Source organism: Mus musculus, chromosome 10 (assembly GCF_000001635.26).
Source record: "Mus musculus strain C57BL/6J chromosome 10, GRCm38.p6 C57BL/6J".
In the NCBI taxonomy this organism is placed as follows: Eukaryota; Metazoa; Chordata; class Mammalia; order Rodentia; family Muridae; genus Mus; species Mus musculus.
The window spans coordinates 59,812,331-59,827,848 of record NC_000076.6 but is presented as its reverse complement, the minus strand read 5'-3'; the positions used below and the strand labels follow the sequence as shown (position 1 = coordinate 59,827,848).

Here is a 15,518-nt window from a genome sequence, read left to right as displayed (position 1 = left end):
TGCAAAGCAGACTGGGTAAGTCCTTCCCCCGCCTTCTCGAGATCATGTTTCAGTGGATTCTGCCTTTGGTCCATCGTTTTCAATCTGTGCAAGACTCCTCAGGAGATCTCTCCAGTTCTCATGGCTTTAAGGACCAATGATTACCAAACCTGGCTCAGGGCTCCGAGGCAGATGTGCATGCTGAGCTGCCTTGTGGTCATCTCCACGTGGACAGCCTATAGTTATTTTAAATCCAAGGCACCTACAACAGAATACTATCTTTCTTCCCATCCAAATGAACTTTTCAATGTTCTTCAGTTCCAGTGCATGGAGCCATCTGGCTTTGATCAAGAGACCTGGGGTTATTCTACCCTCTCTCCTACTCTCTGTGTACTGTTCACTATTCTTCTCTCTTTGGGCCTTAGAGCTGAGAGATGTATTCATTCCCGAATGGTTCACGACACGTTCTCATTATTATTGATACCTCTGCAAAACCCAGAGGTTCCCATGGTTTTATTTCTCCCTGTATCCGAGGCAACCTACCTTCCCATCTTTGAAGTGCTTCTTCAGCTGTCTCTGCATGGCGGTCAGCTTCTTGGACTGCACTCCACTGTAGGCCAGCAGCATGCCCCCGAACTGCCTCTCAGAGATTCTCCCATCTACCGGGTCATGGCGTTCAAACTGGGGAGGAAGCAGACAGAGTGTTCTGGGAGTTACATGGAAGGTATTTTGGTGTGGGCTGTGGGATGATCAATTGTGTTTGAGGGGAGAAATGAATCTGGCCCTTGGTTCCTCACAGAGAAAGCAGAACTGCTTAAACGCCTGTGTGACGTCATCACAATGAAGGTCATTACTCTGAGTTACTAATATGCACCAATAATAATAAAACCAAACAGTTAAACTCAGAACAGACAACCCCTCCCCATCCCCCCTTGGGTCAGGAGCATCCTTGAGGAACAGGGCCAATTTTAAAACTATAGAAAATTTCACAATTTTTCTCTTTTCTTCTTTTTAGACAGGCTCTCACTATGAGTTCCTGGCTGGCCTGGGACTCAGCATGTAGACCATGCTGGCCTCGAACTCACAGAGCTCTGCCTGCCTCTGCCTCCTGAGTTCGAGAGTTCATACATTAATAGTAATAACCAGTCTCTAAGATCATCCATGACCTTGCTTCTTAGAGAAGACTTAAAATAAGGATTTTAAGTCTTATCAATCATGCTTATGCAAAAATCAAATAGATCCCTAAGGATTTCAAACAAGCGTAATGTAATTAACAAGTTTTCTCAAAAAGGATATCTGAATGATAGGACATCAATAATGCTTAAGAGAAATATGTAACAAGACAAAGAACCTTGAGCTAATCTAAGCTTATCAGAGCACTGAGATTTCATTTAGAAACAGGACAAGGAAGCTCTCTTGGTCCCAGTTGCAATGTTAGTTCTATGTAATATGTAACACGTAATGTTGAGGTTTGGTCTTTTGCTATGTATTAGAATTATATTATTATAATGTATTATAATGCTAAATACTGGTCCCTAAGGCCTGGTTGCCCCCAAGGATGAGAAAATCTGCACATAGACTCAAGTGATGCAATGTCACCTTGACCCCTAAGTTACTCCTGATTGGTGAATGAAGATGCCTACAGCCTATAGCTGGGCAGAATTGATATAGGCAGGGCTTGGAGTTCCCAGGCTTGGGATCTGAGGAGACCATGAGAGAGGGAGAGGATGGGAGAAGAAGATGTCATGGGTAGGAGAGTCATGAAAGCATGGCTATGAGGACTGGCCAACTGAAGTTAAGAGCAGTTCAGACGAAACATGGAGAATTATAACTCAGGGTTATTAATGGGGAAATAGATTCTAATAGCTTAGAGGGTGGATATCTGCCCAGCTCTAGTGCTGATTAAGGCTAATAATAATAATAATAATAATTATAAAAGGCAGGGTAGGCCTAGTGGCCAAGTAGGGGCCAAAAGGACAGGAGGATGGTAGAATGTCCTCACACTCCCACATGGCAGGGTTGATCTGCTCTCCTGAGAGGGAGTTCACAGATGTCAGATGGTACTAAGTAAGTTCATGTCAACAAGCATGTCCCCACCGTCTTCTCCTTGTCCAGCACTGTGTGAGTCACCGTGCGGCATGGGAAGGAAGATCCCTGGGGACCTCTGCTAGGCAGATGACACATGTAAGACAGTGATAAAAATGGAAATATCCAAGAGTAGATTCTTTCCAGTCTTGCTTCCTCCCTCATGAGTCACAGAGTATACAAGCCACAAGAACTACACCGCAATAACAACTCTTTACTGCGCATGCACCTCACTCCAGAAGTTCCCCGTACACTCTCTCATTTAAATCTTTGTCAGGTCGGTGGAGCTTCTTGGCTCTGCTTTGCAGACAAGAAGCCTGAGGCAACGTGCAATTGACTAAGCTGGGTTAGCAGATGTAGTCCATCTGGATTCACAAAATTCCCTACTTCTCTGCAACCTTCAGGGCAGCACCCTGATATTCTGAATAAGCTACAACAGTGGGGAGGAGGGGCGGGGCCGAGAGCCGGCTGAAGGAAAGCACAACTCCTCCTGCAAAGGAATCGACATCACCACCACAGGCCAGAGGCTCCTTTCCCACTCGGGCCCACAGCAGTTCCCATCCGTCACTCCGTCTCTTGCACAGAACTGATTAATTTCTGACAAAACCCAAAGTTTTGGGGGGATTCGATTTAAGTTTGATTTATGGCTCAATTTGCCATCCTGAAACAAAACGGAGGAACTGATAAAAATTCTGAAAGCGGGCAACGTTTTGCACTGTTTAAAGCAGGTTTCCCGTAGGGTCAGATGGCTGAGCTGGAGTTGACCATACAGAATGTATTTACAGGCAGGGTCTACCCCAAAGCTGTGCCCCGCGGCTCTCTGGGCTGGCCTGGAGGATCTGGATAGACATGCCTGCCTTTCTGGAACTCCCTACCAGGGTGGAACAAGGCAGATTCGAAGTTGAAATGCTTCTTGTTTGTAAACCTGACAGCGGCTGGCTTGCTCAGGGTTCATGAAAAGCCTTCAGTTTCCACCCTCTAAAGGCACAAACATTCCTCTGTTGTGTTTCAAGGGCAGTTTCTAGGGGAGAGCCTCAAGTAGCAATTTCAATGCTCAAATTAGTATTTTTACTAGTTTTTGAAGACACAAACTTGGCTTTTGGTAACATGTTCCACTATTATCAAGCAATTAGAACCCAAAAGGCTTAAACATCAATATTTGTCCTTTCTGCAGCCTGGCCGACTTCAAAACTCATGGCTTCAGCTCTATGCTTTCACTTTGGACAGCCAGCATCTCTCAGTTTAGCCTACGGGGTCTTCTGGGGTAAAGCTACCTAATGAGGTTTTTCATGTTGCAGAGGATCAGGGTCTTGTGCATACCAGGCAAGGGCTCTACACTGAGCTCCAGCCCCAAGCCATTAGGTTCTGAGGGCTTAAATGAGGCCAAGCTGGCAGGGGTGCGGTGGGGTGGGGTGGGGTGGGGTGGGGGTAGAGGGCGTGTGTGTGTGTGGGGGGGGAAGGTAGGTGGTAGGTGTTTCACACACTACATCTGCTAACAGACACAAACATTCTACTTGTTCAACATTTTAAAGTTGAAGACCTACTAAATGGTAGTTTGGGAGTTTTGAGGACTGCATTTCGGGGATCTACTGACTAAAATGTCAAGGGCCATGGATAGATGTTACATGGCTGGAGAGATCATGTGTACACTTATTTTTTTGACATAGACTTCTCACTGTGCAGCCCACACTGGCCTCAACCTCATGATCCTGCTGCCTCAGCTCTCTAAGTGTGCCCCGCCATGCCTGACTCCCATCTTGTATTCTTTCTTAGCATTTCTGTTGCCATGAAGAGACACCTTGACCATGGCAACTCTTAAAAAGGAAAACATTTCATTGGTGCTGGCTTACAGGCTCAGAGGTTTAGTTTATTGTCATCACTGGTGCGATATCTGGTGGTGTGTAGGCAGACATGGGGCTGAGAGAGCTACATCTTGATCTGTAGGCAGCACAGGCAACTGTGCAACCATACTGGGTAGAGCTTGAGCATAGATGACCTCAAAGCCCTCCTACACAGTGATGACACACTTCCTTCAATAAGGTCACACCTCCTAAGAGTGCCACTTCCTATGGGCCAAGCATTCTAATGAGTCTACAGGGGCCACTCCTATTCAAACCACCACATATTTTTTTAAAATTTAATTTGTAATTTATTTTTTACACCCCATATTCCATTCCCCACCCCTCCCCTCCCACCCTCCAACTGCTCCACATCCCACACCTCCTCCCCACCACACCCCGTCTCCACACGGATGCCCGCACCCTCCACCCCATCTGACCTCTAAACTCCCTGGGGCCTCCAGTCTCTTGAGGGTTAGGTGCATCATCTCTGAATGAACCTAGACCTGGAAGCCCTCTACTGTATGTGTGTTGGGGGCCTCATATCAATCAGGATATGTTAAATCCTGACAAACCTGCAGGTGCGCCCTTGGAGTGTCACAGGCATGTAATCAGTCCTCCAGGTCACCGAGGGCCTCAAGGAGAGACCCAGGTAATTACAAAATTATCATAGTGCAGAAAACAACTGTGTATCTTGGAAGCAGTCTGCATTACCGGCTTGCACGACTTAGCAAACACATGCCCCACTTAAACTGGGGTCCCTTAAGCTCTGCTTCAGTGACAGTTAAGGGATTCTATTTTCCTTCGCCCTGTGGCGAAGAACGTGCGCAGGCAGGCCAGCACATCACTGACCATCTGTCTGCCTACCCATGTTTCACAGGCAGCTGCCCAGGCTTGTGGCTTCCCTATGCAGCCGCGACCACATTCTCAACCGCATACAAGCTTCCTGTTGACCCCAGGGGCTGCAGGGCCACAAAGAAGGGCCAAAAAAGAGAAGACAGCGAACACTGGGAGATTCTTCCTGGCTTTCTAAACACAGTGCACCTTTCCTTCCCACCCCTGCTCCTTGGTGACAGGAGGGCTAGTCTTTTGGAAGGACAGATAATATACATTTAGCTATATGATACCTATCTATCTATCTATCTATCTATCTATCTATCTATCTATCTATCTATCTATCTACCCGAGGAAGATGAAAAGCTAGGGAGAAAAAAATACATGTTTTATTACAAGTGCCAAAAAATGAGGCTAAAACGAGTAGAAGGAGAGAGAAATCAGTGTCTGAGAGTGTGTCACTGCTCAGCAAAGGCTTTGGAGGGCGCTGCACTCTGGGATGAGGAAAGCCCGTGTGCTCCTCTGTACAGTTACAACCTCTGCAAATCCCTCCCTATATCCGTGTTTCAGAATGACAGGCTTCCCCAGGCCTTTCCTAGCTTCTGAACCGCACAGAGCCACACTGCACAGTGACCTCAGGCCACTTAGCCAGACACATCTGTGCTCTTCAGTGGGACAGAACGGCAGGGCCTCTGTGCCATTGTTCTTTCTGTCTGGAGTTTCATACCACTAGTTCATGAAAAGGAAAAAGGCTTACAGGCACCATTCTCTATGGGAGCCCTCCTCTTAAGGGAATCGTGACGTATTTTAAAGTTTGAGTTGAAATCTGTTTATGTAATGGACGGGCGTCTCTCAACACAAGAGGAATCTTTACTGTCTGGTGCAGGTTGTCTCCTGGCAAGTGGAGAAAGAAGGTCTACAGTCTGGAATGCGGGCACCACAGCTCACTGCTCAGCAAGGGCTAACAGGATGATCCCAGTCGCCATGACATTACAGAGTATTAGCTAAACTGCTACACTTCTCTGGGTTTTGTGGTGCTGGGTCCTTGTGCATGCTGGGAAATTATTTTACTTCTGCATGATATGCCTGGCCTAAACTAAACTATATTTTTCAATTCCAAATCTTAAGACTTCTTACATTTTAAAAGACTGGTTAAGCTGGAGCCAGGTGGCAAACACCTTTAACACCTTTAATTCCAGCACTCAAGGCTGGGCGTGGTGGCTCATGCCTTTGTCCCAGTGCTGAGGAGGCAGACCTCTGAAGTGGAGGCCAGCCTGGTTCACACAGTGCTCCAGGGTAAACCTTGCTTGTCTTCTGTGGCTGTTTTGTTGGGCCTGGGAAATGTGGTACGCTCCTACAGTCCTCACTACATGGAAGGTTGAGGAGGGAAGATCACTGAGCCTGTGGATTTAAGACCTGCCCCAGTGGATTGTTGAGATCTGACCCGCCCCGCCCCGCCCCGCCCACTCCCCACCTCCCACCCCCACAGTATAGCTGTAGCCATTTTGTCCCATGCCTGCCACCAGCTATTTCATACTGTTGCTGTAACATGCCTGCCAGTTGCTGACACAGAGAAGTGACCTGACTCAGAGCAGGGTCATGCTGACCACATGCCCTGTTATGTTCTGTATGAGGGTTGTTAATCTTAGGAAATTCCACAAAGCTTTATGTAGGACTCATCAAGTTAAAGGTCAATATGAACTGTTCTGTCTAAAATGGCTTGAGTCAGAGCTGACCACTGGGCAGCACTTCTCGCACCTGTCTATGAGCTCATTGTGTTATTATTATTGTTGTTGTCATTATTATTATTATTTATAAGCTGACAGAAAAAGATGTCTGTTGTCATAGTTTAGATAATTCTGAGTTATGACCCTGGTCTGACCGGTATTAAGGTATGCAGTCAAGAAACTACTCTTGCTTAATTGAGATTGGTATTCCTATTGATTTGTGTGGCGACTCTGGACCCTAACACAATTAGAAGGATGGAAACTGGGACTGTGACCAAATCAGCTGACTGAATCATGAGTCAAAATCATTAGTCAGACCAAGAAGGGGTCTAACTGTCGGTCTGAGAGTCCCACGTGGTATGCAGACATACATGCAGGCAAAACACCCATACATATGAAAATAGGGACAGTGATATTAATATAAGATAAAAATGTTTGCCCTTTGTTAAAGGACGGTAAATTTTTCTGCTCAGTTGGACTATCTTTTAACTTTGTTTAGGTCTATTTTATGTATGGAAATCTTCATTATAGCTAGATATGTAGGTAAAAAAAAAACTGGTTATGCCTAAGAACTCTTTCCTGGTAAGGTAAGAAACTAAATATTCACCTGTACTTTCTTTATTTTCCTTTGTTTGAGACCAAGTCTGACTATAATGCCCAAAGTTCCCTTTCATAGACCAGGCTGGCCATGACCTTTTTATCCTCTTTCCTCACACCTGGAATGCAGGGATTACAGCTGTTACCTACTAGGCCTCACTCATGGTTTCTGTATTTTGAACAGGGAAGCATCACCTCAAATACTAAAAGACACTTAACGGTGGAGTTTAATGGTGGAGTTTAACGGCAGTGATCAGCTCCCTGAACTGAAGAGCAGATCACGGTCTACAGCTCTGATGCCGAATTTGGAACCTGAGGGAAGCAGACGGACTTTCAAGCTAACTTTGGCTCCTGGTGAGTTCCAGGGCAGCTTGGACTACATAGAAAGAACCTGTCCTAAAGAAAAAAACCAAAAAAAGAAAACCAAAAAACCCCCCAAACAAAACTACACGAGGGGAAGAAAGGCTGGTGGTGTGCTCAGGTGATGTGGTAATGTTGCTGAGCATGCACGACACCCACGCCCCCTTCGGCTCTATAAACCGGATCTGATAGTATATGTCCCAGCACACAGGGAGGTACAGACAGGAGGGTAAGGCATTAAAGGTTATCCTTGGCTACGCAACAAAGGTCATTCTGAGCTCAATGAGATGCTGTCTTAAGTTAAAAAGAAAATATAAAAAAGCAGATTAACAGTGCCGGTTTTTAAATTTTTGCTGAGCCCCACATCCACCCCCCTTTGAACACAGGGTCTCACTGTGTAGCTCTGGCTGTCCTGGAACTCACTCTGTAGACCTGGTTTGTCTCACCTGCCTCTGCCTTCTGGGATTAGAGGTGTGGCCGCAATGCCTCAATGATCGGCTGGGAATTTTAACCATCCTTTAAGTATCATATGAGCCTAGTTAATGAGCGTGCCTCTTCTGAAGGAAGAGTCCTGGGTGACTCTAGGCCAGTTAACCTGTCTTCTGTTCAAATGTGCATCAGTGTGGAGTTAGGAAAGATATGTTTTCAAAGGAAAGGATGCCTGGAAGAGCCACACCCTTCAGAGGGAGACTCTGAGACTGCAGGGACTCAGTTTGATTTCACTGGAGGCTAACACTCAGTCCTTCCATGCTGGATCTGGGACCTCCGTACACCAACCCACAGACATCAGCAGCCTACGGCAGCACTGGTCTTCCTTCCCCAAGAACCTGATCAATAGCCTCATGAAAGCAGCTGCTGTGAAACGTTCCAAGCCATCATCACTGAAGTTAATGTTTCTGCATGCAACTGCCGAGGAATACGGGGGCTTTCCCCTTTAAGAGGACTTTCAGCAAGCAGTGGATGTTACAGGCGACTTCTGATTCCCGCAACACGAAAGTTCCCTAGCTCTGCACTCTCTATTCCTGTGAGATCTGAGAGGGCCAATGTGACTCAGAGTTCAAGGACACTCTCCTTTTCATGTTGAGATCACAGGACTCATGGAAATAGAAAGGCAGCCTGGGGAAGGGGTGAGGAGGGGGAAGAAACGGCTATGCTCCAACTTCAGGAGGTGAGAACCAAGGACTAACTGTAGCTGCCGGACACTGACGCCCGTGTGCTTTCCCTGGAGTCCACCCTTCTGTAGAGAGAGCTTTGGGAAGGAGCCAGGGTGAAAATACAGCAGCTTCGTCCTAGTGCGGCCGACGGTGCATCAGTTTCATATGTGAGCGAGAGACCTGGCCTGTTCTTTACTTGATATGCAATACACTTTATTCATTTGGGTTTTCCCAGACAGGGTTTCTCTGTGTAGCCCTGGCTGTCCCCAAACTCATAGAGGGCCACCTGCCTCTGCCTCTCAAGTATGGTTGTGATTTTTGTTGTTGTTGTTTAATTTTAATTTCAATTTCGTGTGCATTGGTGTTTTGCCTGCATGCATGTCTGTGTGAAGGTGTCAGATCCTCTGGAACTTAAGTTGTAGACAGTTGTGAGTTGCCATGTAGGTGCTGGGAATTGAACTCGGGTCCTCTGGAAGAGAGTCAGTGCTCTTAACTGCTGGGCCATTGCTCCAGCCCAATGCAAGCATTAAGATGTAACAATGGTAATCAAAATATGGAATTTACGTTGGGCTAGGTGACTCATAATGGACTGTGCTTTCATCCCAGTGACAGAGACAAAAACAATTCGGGGTGAGTTGGTGTGTGGCTGAGGACCAGGCACCGAGGAGGCTGAGCGGGGAGTTCAGAGAGCTGGAGAAGAGCTCAGTCTACACGGCTCCCCGTCCCAGCACAGCTGAGAAGGAAAACAAAGGAAAACCTGGGAGAAAGTACATTACCCCACCTCTAGGCCCCTTAAGCCAAAATACCTTTAAGAAGCAACCTTGGGGAAAGATACAAAGATTTCTTACTGATAAGGGGGAGAGAACCTGAATAGGTCAGAATACATAAACCCTCCAACGGAAGTGCATACACTCTCCGTGGGCTCCAGCGTGACCTCACTGACACAGACATCAACGTCCCAACTGTGCTGCCCACATGCCTGCCAGTGTCTCAGAATAATGAAATAGAAGTGTAAAAGCCACCGGCTGCTGCCAAGGAGAATCCAACCACCCTAGACTCTCTGTTCCAAAGGAGGCGTTCATCAGTTGTGACAGGACTCGGAATAACTTGAGACTCTGGAGGAAGGCTCGCTTTATGCTATGGATTTGGGTAATTTTTCTTCTTGTCATTTTTCCTGTCTGGGTTGCCCCTTGCTTCATGTACTTGTATAAACCCTGTCCTTCTGTGAACCCTATGGCTCAGCCAGCTTTCCAGACTTTTCTGAGCTCTTACAGCAGGTAAGGCCTACTGGGCATGTCCAAACTGTAGCCTCCAGGCAACCAGCAACCTGGGACAGCTAGGAATGCAACCAACACAAAACTGTCAGCTTACTGAGAGCAGGAGGTATCTTTGTTTTTTTTTTTTTTTTTTTTTTTTTCTGTAACCTGTTTGTGTGGTTCCTGGGCCTAAATTTTGTAGATAATAATGTTGTGTCACAACTGCACCTAGAGGTGTTGCAGGTGTGGCTGCTATGTCACATGTGTGTCAGTAGGTGGCAGAGAAGAGAAAGGCTATGTTTACACTCAGTGTTCTGACCCGCATACATCTGAATGATAGGCAGCCTAACACTCCCAGGGAAAAAAAACCAAAATAATGTTGTGTCAATGTCGAGATGTTGGATATCCTGTCTGATATAACAGAAGAGTATATTTTGCACTGTGATAAGATTAATTTGTTCTTGGTGCCTGAATCTCTCATTATGTACTGCTTTAAAAATTCTTTTGTGTGTGTGTGTGTGTGTGTGTGTGTGTGTGTGTGTGTGTGTGCATGCATGAGCATACCGGGGTCAGAGGACAGCCTTGGGTGGTGGTCCTATCTTGTTTTCCACAGGGTCTCTTGTTCTCTGCTGTATATGCCAGGCTAGCTGGCCCCAGGGCTCCTGGTGATTCGATTGACTCACCACCTAGACTCACCATCCACCCTGCTTTAGGAGAGCTGGGGTTGTATCAGCATGCTATGGTTGGCTGTATGTGGGCTCCAACGACCTGAGTGCTGGTCCATGTGCTTTCATAGCAAGCAGTTTACCTACTAAGCTATCTCCCAGCCCACTATCATGTACTTCTTGAAGTAAAAGTCTGTGGTTTATATTATTTGGTCGGTTACACAAGTGCAGGGTCACATAGCATGTGCTTATTAAATAATTTTGGTTGAATGTGTCTCTGGCTCATTTACACAATTTACGTACCAATTTATTACCAAATGGGCAACTAAGACACACTCTGCAGTAGAGAATGCAGTAGGCCTAAGGGGGAGATGGCACAGCTTCTTTAGAATTGGTATTCATTCCTCAGGGTCGGGGGGGTGGATCTTGAAGTATCCCCTAAAGCTTTGAGGAGATGCCTAGGTATGGGCTCTGCTGGCTAGGAAGGACAGCTTGCTTTTGCAGGGTCACTTCACATACAACAAGCCCGGAAGAAACAATACACACAGCCAAGTACAGCGACAAGCTCCCAGGAGCTCGTGGGCGGGATGGCAGTTCCATGCAAGCCAAAACAATTTGTACTGAGATCTGGAAGCAGGCTGGAGTGATAAATTAGGCAAGACTGGCAGGTACACTTATTCATTAAAGTGAGAACCAAAAGAACTCATCAGCAAAGTTCTGTGCCTTCTGCCACTTGCTATTAGAAAGCTACCATGTCATCAAGTTTTATAGAATCCACGCAAGGAGAGATGCTAAGTAAAGCGTTAGCATAGCACTGTGCCCCATAGGGAAGTGAGAATAGCTGGATCAAAACACAGAAAGACCCTGTCCTCTAAGTTAGAAATCTGAGTCTCAGGGTCCAGACTCCTGGGGGTCCTTGCATCCAGTCTCTGAATCTGGCAGCCCCTGGAAAACACTTTTATGCAGCCCCATAGTCTCTTCTGGCTATGGAAGGATCAGGCTATCCCTTGCATCCACTTCAAAGGTATTGCTGGTGTGTTATAGAAGGGAATCCAATATAACATGGCAGCAAGAAAATTGCCTTGGCAGTCAGAGAGACTCTGTTTTTTTTTTCCTCCCTTGGACAAATACCAAATGTGTACCTCCAGGCAAGCTGTTTAACCCTTTCAAGCCTTGGTTACTTTATTTATAATGTGGGTAAAATGACAGTATCTTTCTCTTGAGGTTACTGCCAAAGTTAAGCTAGATAATACATGTAAAATTATCTCTATTGATCTTTTCTCAGATTTTAATTTACTTTTAATTAATTTACTTAATTAACTTTTTGAGATTGGATCTCACTAGGTAGCCCAGGATGGTGTGAATCCTTTCTTTTCTTTCTTTCTTTTTTTTTTTTTTTTAAAATATATTGCTGGGAACTGAACTCAGGACCTTATGGCTCATGAGACAAGCATTGTATCTCTGAGCTGGGTCCACAGCCCCCTTGAGATAATCTTTTACATTTTAAGAATTACTATTGTTTTGAGATTTGTGCTTGTGTGTGTGTGTGTGTGTGCGCGCGCGCGCGCATGTGCGCGCAAGCGAGCGTGTAGTAGAAGGCGGAGTAGAAGGCACTTGATACCCTGGAGTTGGAGTTAGGTTGTAAGTCACCTGATATGGGTGCTGGGACCTGAACTCAGGTGCTCTGCAGGACACACATTTAACTGTTGGGATACAGTTCAAGGATGGAGTTGAATGAGAATTCTGAGTGCTTTTTAGAAAACCCTAAGAAGACAAGAGTCTTGTGACCTTGGCTTCTTTGAAACACATAACTGTTTTTGGCATGTGTTTCATGCTTCTCCTAAGTGTAGTTATTCTACGCCTTTGTGGAAAAACACAAGAGGTTTGTCCTTGTGACTGTACACTTCATCCACATGATTCTTTTTTTTTTTTAAAGATTTATTTATTTATTTATTATATGTAAGTACACTGTAGCTGTCTTCAGACGCACCAGAAGAGGGCATCAGATCTCATTACGGGTGGTTGTGAGCCACCATGTGGTTGCTGGGATTTGAACTTCGGACATTCGGAAGAGCAGTCGGGTGCTCTTACCCACTGAGCCATCTCACCCGCCCATCCACATGATTCTTAACACTCAGAGTAAAAACTGTCGGATGCTCTGAATAAAGTTGGCTTTTGCACGAGTCCTTAGTTCACCTCATTTTTAGGCCCTATTCTCCCAGGTTCTTGCTGCCAATTACAGCGGCAGACATGCCACATCTTCAGCACCACTGTCATCATCATCAAACTATGTTGGTAATGTGAGTGCTTCCACAGCCCAGCAGAGGGCGTCAGATCCCTCAGAGCTGATCCTGGTGGTTGTGGGCTGCCTGACTTGGGAGCTGGAAAGATAAGGCTATTTCTTAACTGTGGGGCCATTGCCCAGTTGCACAGTCTAGTGTCTCTGAAATCAGCAGACTGCCTAAGATTGTTACTGACTAGAGAGCAACTGTACCCTTGCTGTCTCTGCCTGCAGAAACAAGTCAGAGTTTGCAGAATGGGTGCCAATAGTTTAGGAGAAAATTCCAGATAACTGTGGAATTTTCTTTTCAAACTGCTGTATCACCAATGCTGTGACAGTGCAAAGGACAACAGATGTGGGGAGGCTGATAGGCCGATTCAGAACGAAACAGCCAGAGGTGCTGGCTCTCCAAGGAGGGGCGGTTCAGACTAGTTTATTAGTTCATTTACTTGCATTTCCCTTTTTGTCTGCATAAGAACTCCACGTACCAGAAGTCTAAGACTAGAGGAGTATTGTAAGCTTGATCTTCACTGATGGGGAAAGATACGGACATGGTGAAAGTACTTCTCTTGTGGCAAACTCAACAGCGTTTTCTTTCTTTCTCTGTGATAAGTTGATGGTGCATCCATCCAATGTTTGTGCTTTGTATTTTGCTGAAGTGTGATAGTAATCAGCCTGGCACACACAAAGAGCTCAGTGGACATTAACTATGCACACCAGTATTAGCAACAGGTCTGCCATCAGACTTGCTTCTGTTACCTTGAGATACATTTAAAAACACGATCTTATCCTTATTTTTGCTTATGTATATCTGTGTGAACGTATGATGTGTATGTGAGTATATATGTGCCCATGGAGGTCAGAAGAGGGCACCTGGTCCCCTGGAGCCAGAGTTGCAGGTGGTGTGGGCCACCTGATATGGGTCCTCTAGAAGAACAGCCTGCGTTTTAAACCACTGAGCCATCTCTCCAGCCTCCCTTCAGCTACAATGACAGAGAACTACATCACCTTCTATGAAGACAACATATAATGGGGAAGGGACTCATGCGGCCCAGCCCTTGGCTGACGAGCTTCGGGCAGCTGATGCCGGCCAGCTGCTGGCGCAGGGTGAGTCACTTTTTGTCAGCGGTCCCTGGTAAGTTGCCTGTGCTTCAGTAAATTACCCATGCACATGTTCACATGGGCTACCCTGGTGAAGCTCAGTGAGTCTAAAGAAATAAAAGGCAGGACCATAAGAGGGGTGTGCTGGGAAGAAGCGGTCCAGAGGGACTGGGGGACGGGGTGAGTGGGAGGATGGAGGATGAAGAAGGTGGGGGTGACTATGACGCAAACACCTTATATGCATCTATGAAATTACCAAAGGGTAAATTAGAAAAGGCGACATAGAGAAGCTGATTGAGAAAGGACAGTAACAATCACCTCTTTCCCACGCCCACAGGGAGTCCTTGCGCGTAGGAGACAGCATGAACTATGCTTGGGATTAAAGGCTGAATCGGAAACTCATTTTCTAAAAACTAGGCTTTGGTATGGAAACTAGGGCTGTAAGGGGAAACTGTAAGCCCTGCATTAACTCCAAGTGGGGCCCAAATTAATGGGTTGCGGGGCAATGATGATAAATTCTCCCTATTTACTCGCTCATTCGTGCTTCATGGTACTCTCTGAAGAGGCGAACAGCTAGGCCCTCCACACTTACTGAGACACAGCTTACACGTTCAGCGGTGGGGTGGGGGTGGGTGGCGGGTCTAAATTAGTTTACACGGATGTAAATCACTGGCTTGATTACAGCCACGACAAAAATTGCAAAGATTTACCAAGCGGTAACAGAGGCTGTGACCTGATACAAGTCTCTGTGCTCCTGACAGATAAAGAGGCATTGAGCGTGGGACCTCCCCTCAGGGAGCTAAGTCAGGCTGCTTGTCTGTACCCAGGAGGTGGCGACATTACGGAAAACCGCTGGGCGGAAGCTTTCTACAGGGACAATTTCACAGAACTAAGCCGCGAACAAGATCAGTTGAGGAGACAGAGAAATGGTGGTATTCAAGGAATGTGCGTGCCACACTAGCTCCTTGGGCTCCACTAAAGGGCAGCGGGGAGAGGCAGAGTTCTGCTACTCTACAACAGTTGGCCAGTTCAGGCTGTCTGATTTAACACATTTGAGGGGAGCTAAATATTAATTTGTGTAGTCTGAAATGTCTTCCGACCCTAAAACCGTACCTTACTTGAAACACAACTGGTTAAACTTGTAACATAATTCATTCTCTGGGTTTCAGAGCACACACCTTGGCTGATCTATTTGTTTTGAATGGATGATGCCCCTGCCCCATTTTTACAAATCTGTTCATTTTTAATTAGGTGTATGTGTCCATGTGTGGGTATGTACAGGTGAGTGCAGTGTCCACAAAGGCCAAAGGAGACGGATCTCCTTGTAGCTGGAGTTACAGGTGGTTTTGAGCTGCCCAACAAAGGTGACAGGCATCGATCTCTGAGACAACAGCAATAAATAATCTTACCCATGAGCCATTGCTCCAACTCCCCCTCCCCCCACCTGATCCCTTCTTTAATTGGCTTGATTTTTGTCTCTTGTTTTGGTGGCAGTAACAATGGTACCCTGGACCCTGTGCACAGTTGCATGCTCTTCCACTGAGCTATGCTCACAGCCCTGATTGGTTAGCTTAATTCTACCATTCTCCCCTCTAGCCCACAAGAGGTTCTCACTATGTGGCCTGGCTGTCCCAGAACTCA

The 15,518-nt window shown here is 46.3% G+C and overlaps 1 protein-coding gene and 1 non-coding gene across 5 annotated transcripts in view; one reads left to right on the top strand and one right to left on the bottom strand.

Annotated features, from left to right (window-relative positions):
• The window catches only part of Micu1 (mitochondrial calcium uptake 1), a 161,572-nt gene that overhangs the window by 36,286 nt on the left and 109,768 nt on the right, over window positions 1-15,518 (bottom strand). For all 4 annotated transcript variants that reach the window (NM_001291442.1, NM_001291443.1, NM_001359267.1 and 1 more), the window contains one exon: window positions 523-660. In NM_001291442.1, the coding sequence (NP_001278371.1) occupies window positions 523-660 (138 nt within the window). The remainder of the gene's footprint in view (window positions 1-522; window positions 661-15,518) is intronic.
• Window positions 10,052-10,183, top strand: Gm23803. Its single transcript, XR_003949096.1, has one exon. It is a non-coding gene; the product is annotated as a small nucleolar RNA SNORA17 (small nucleolar RNA).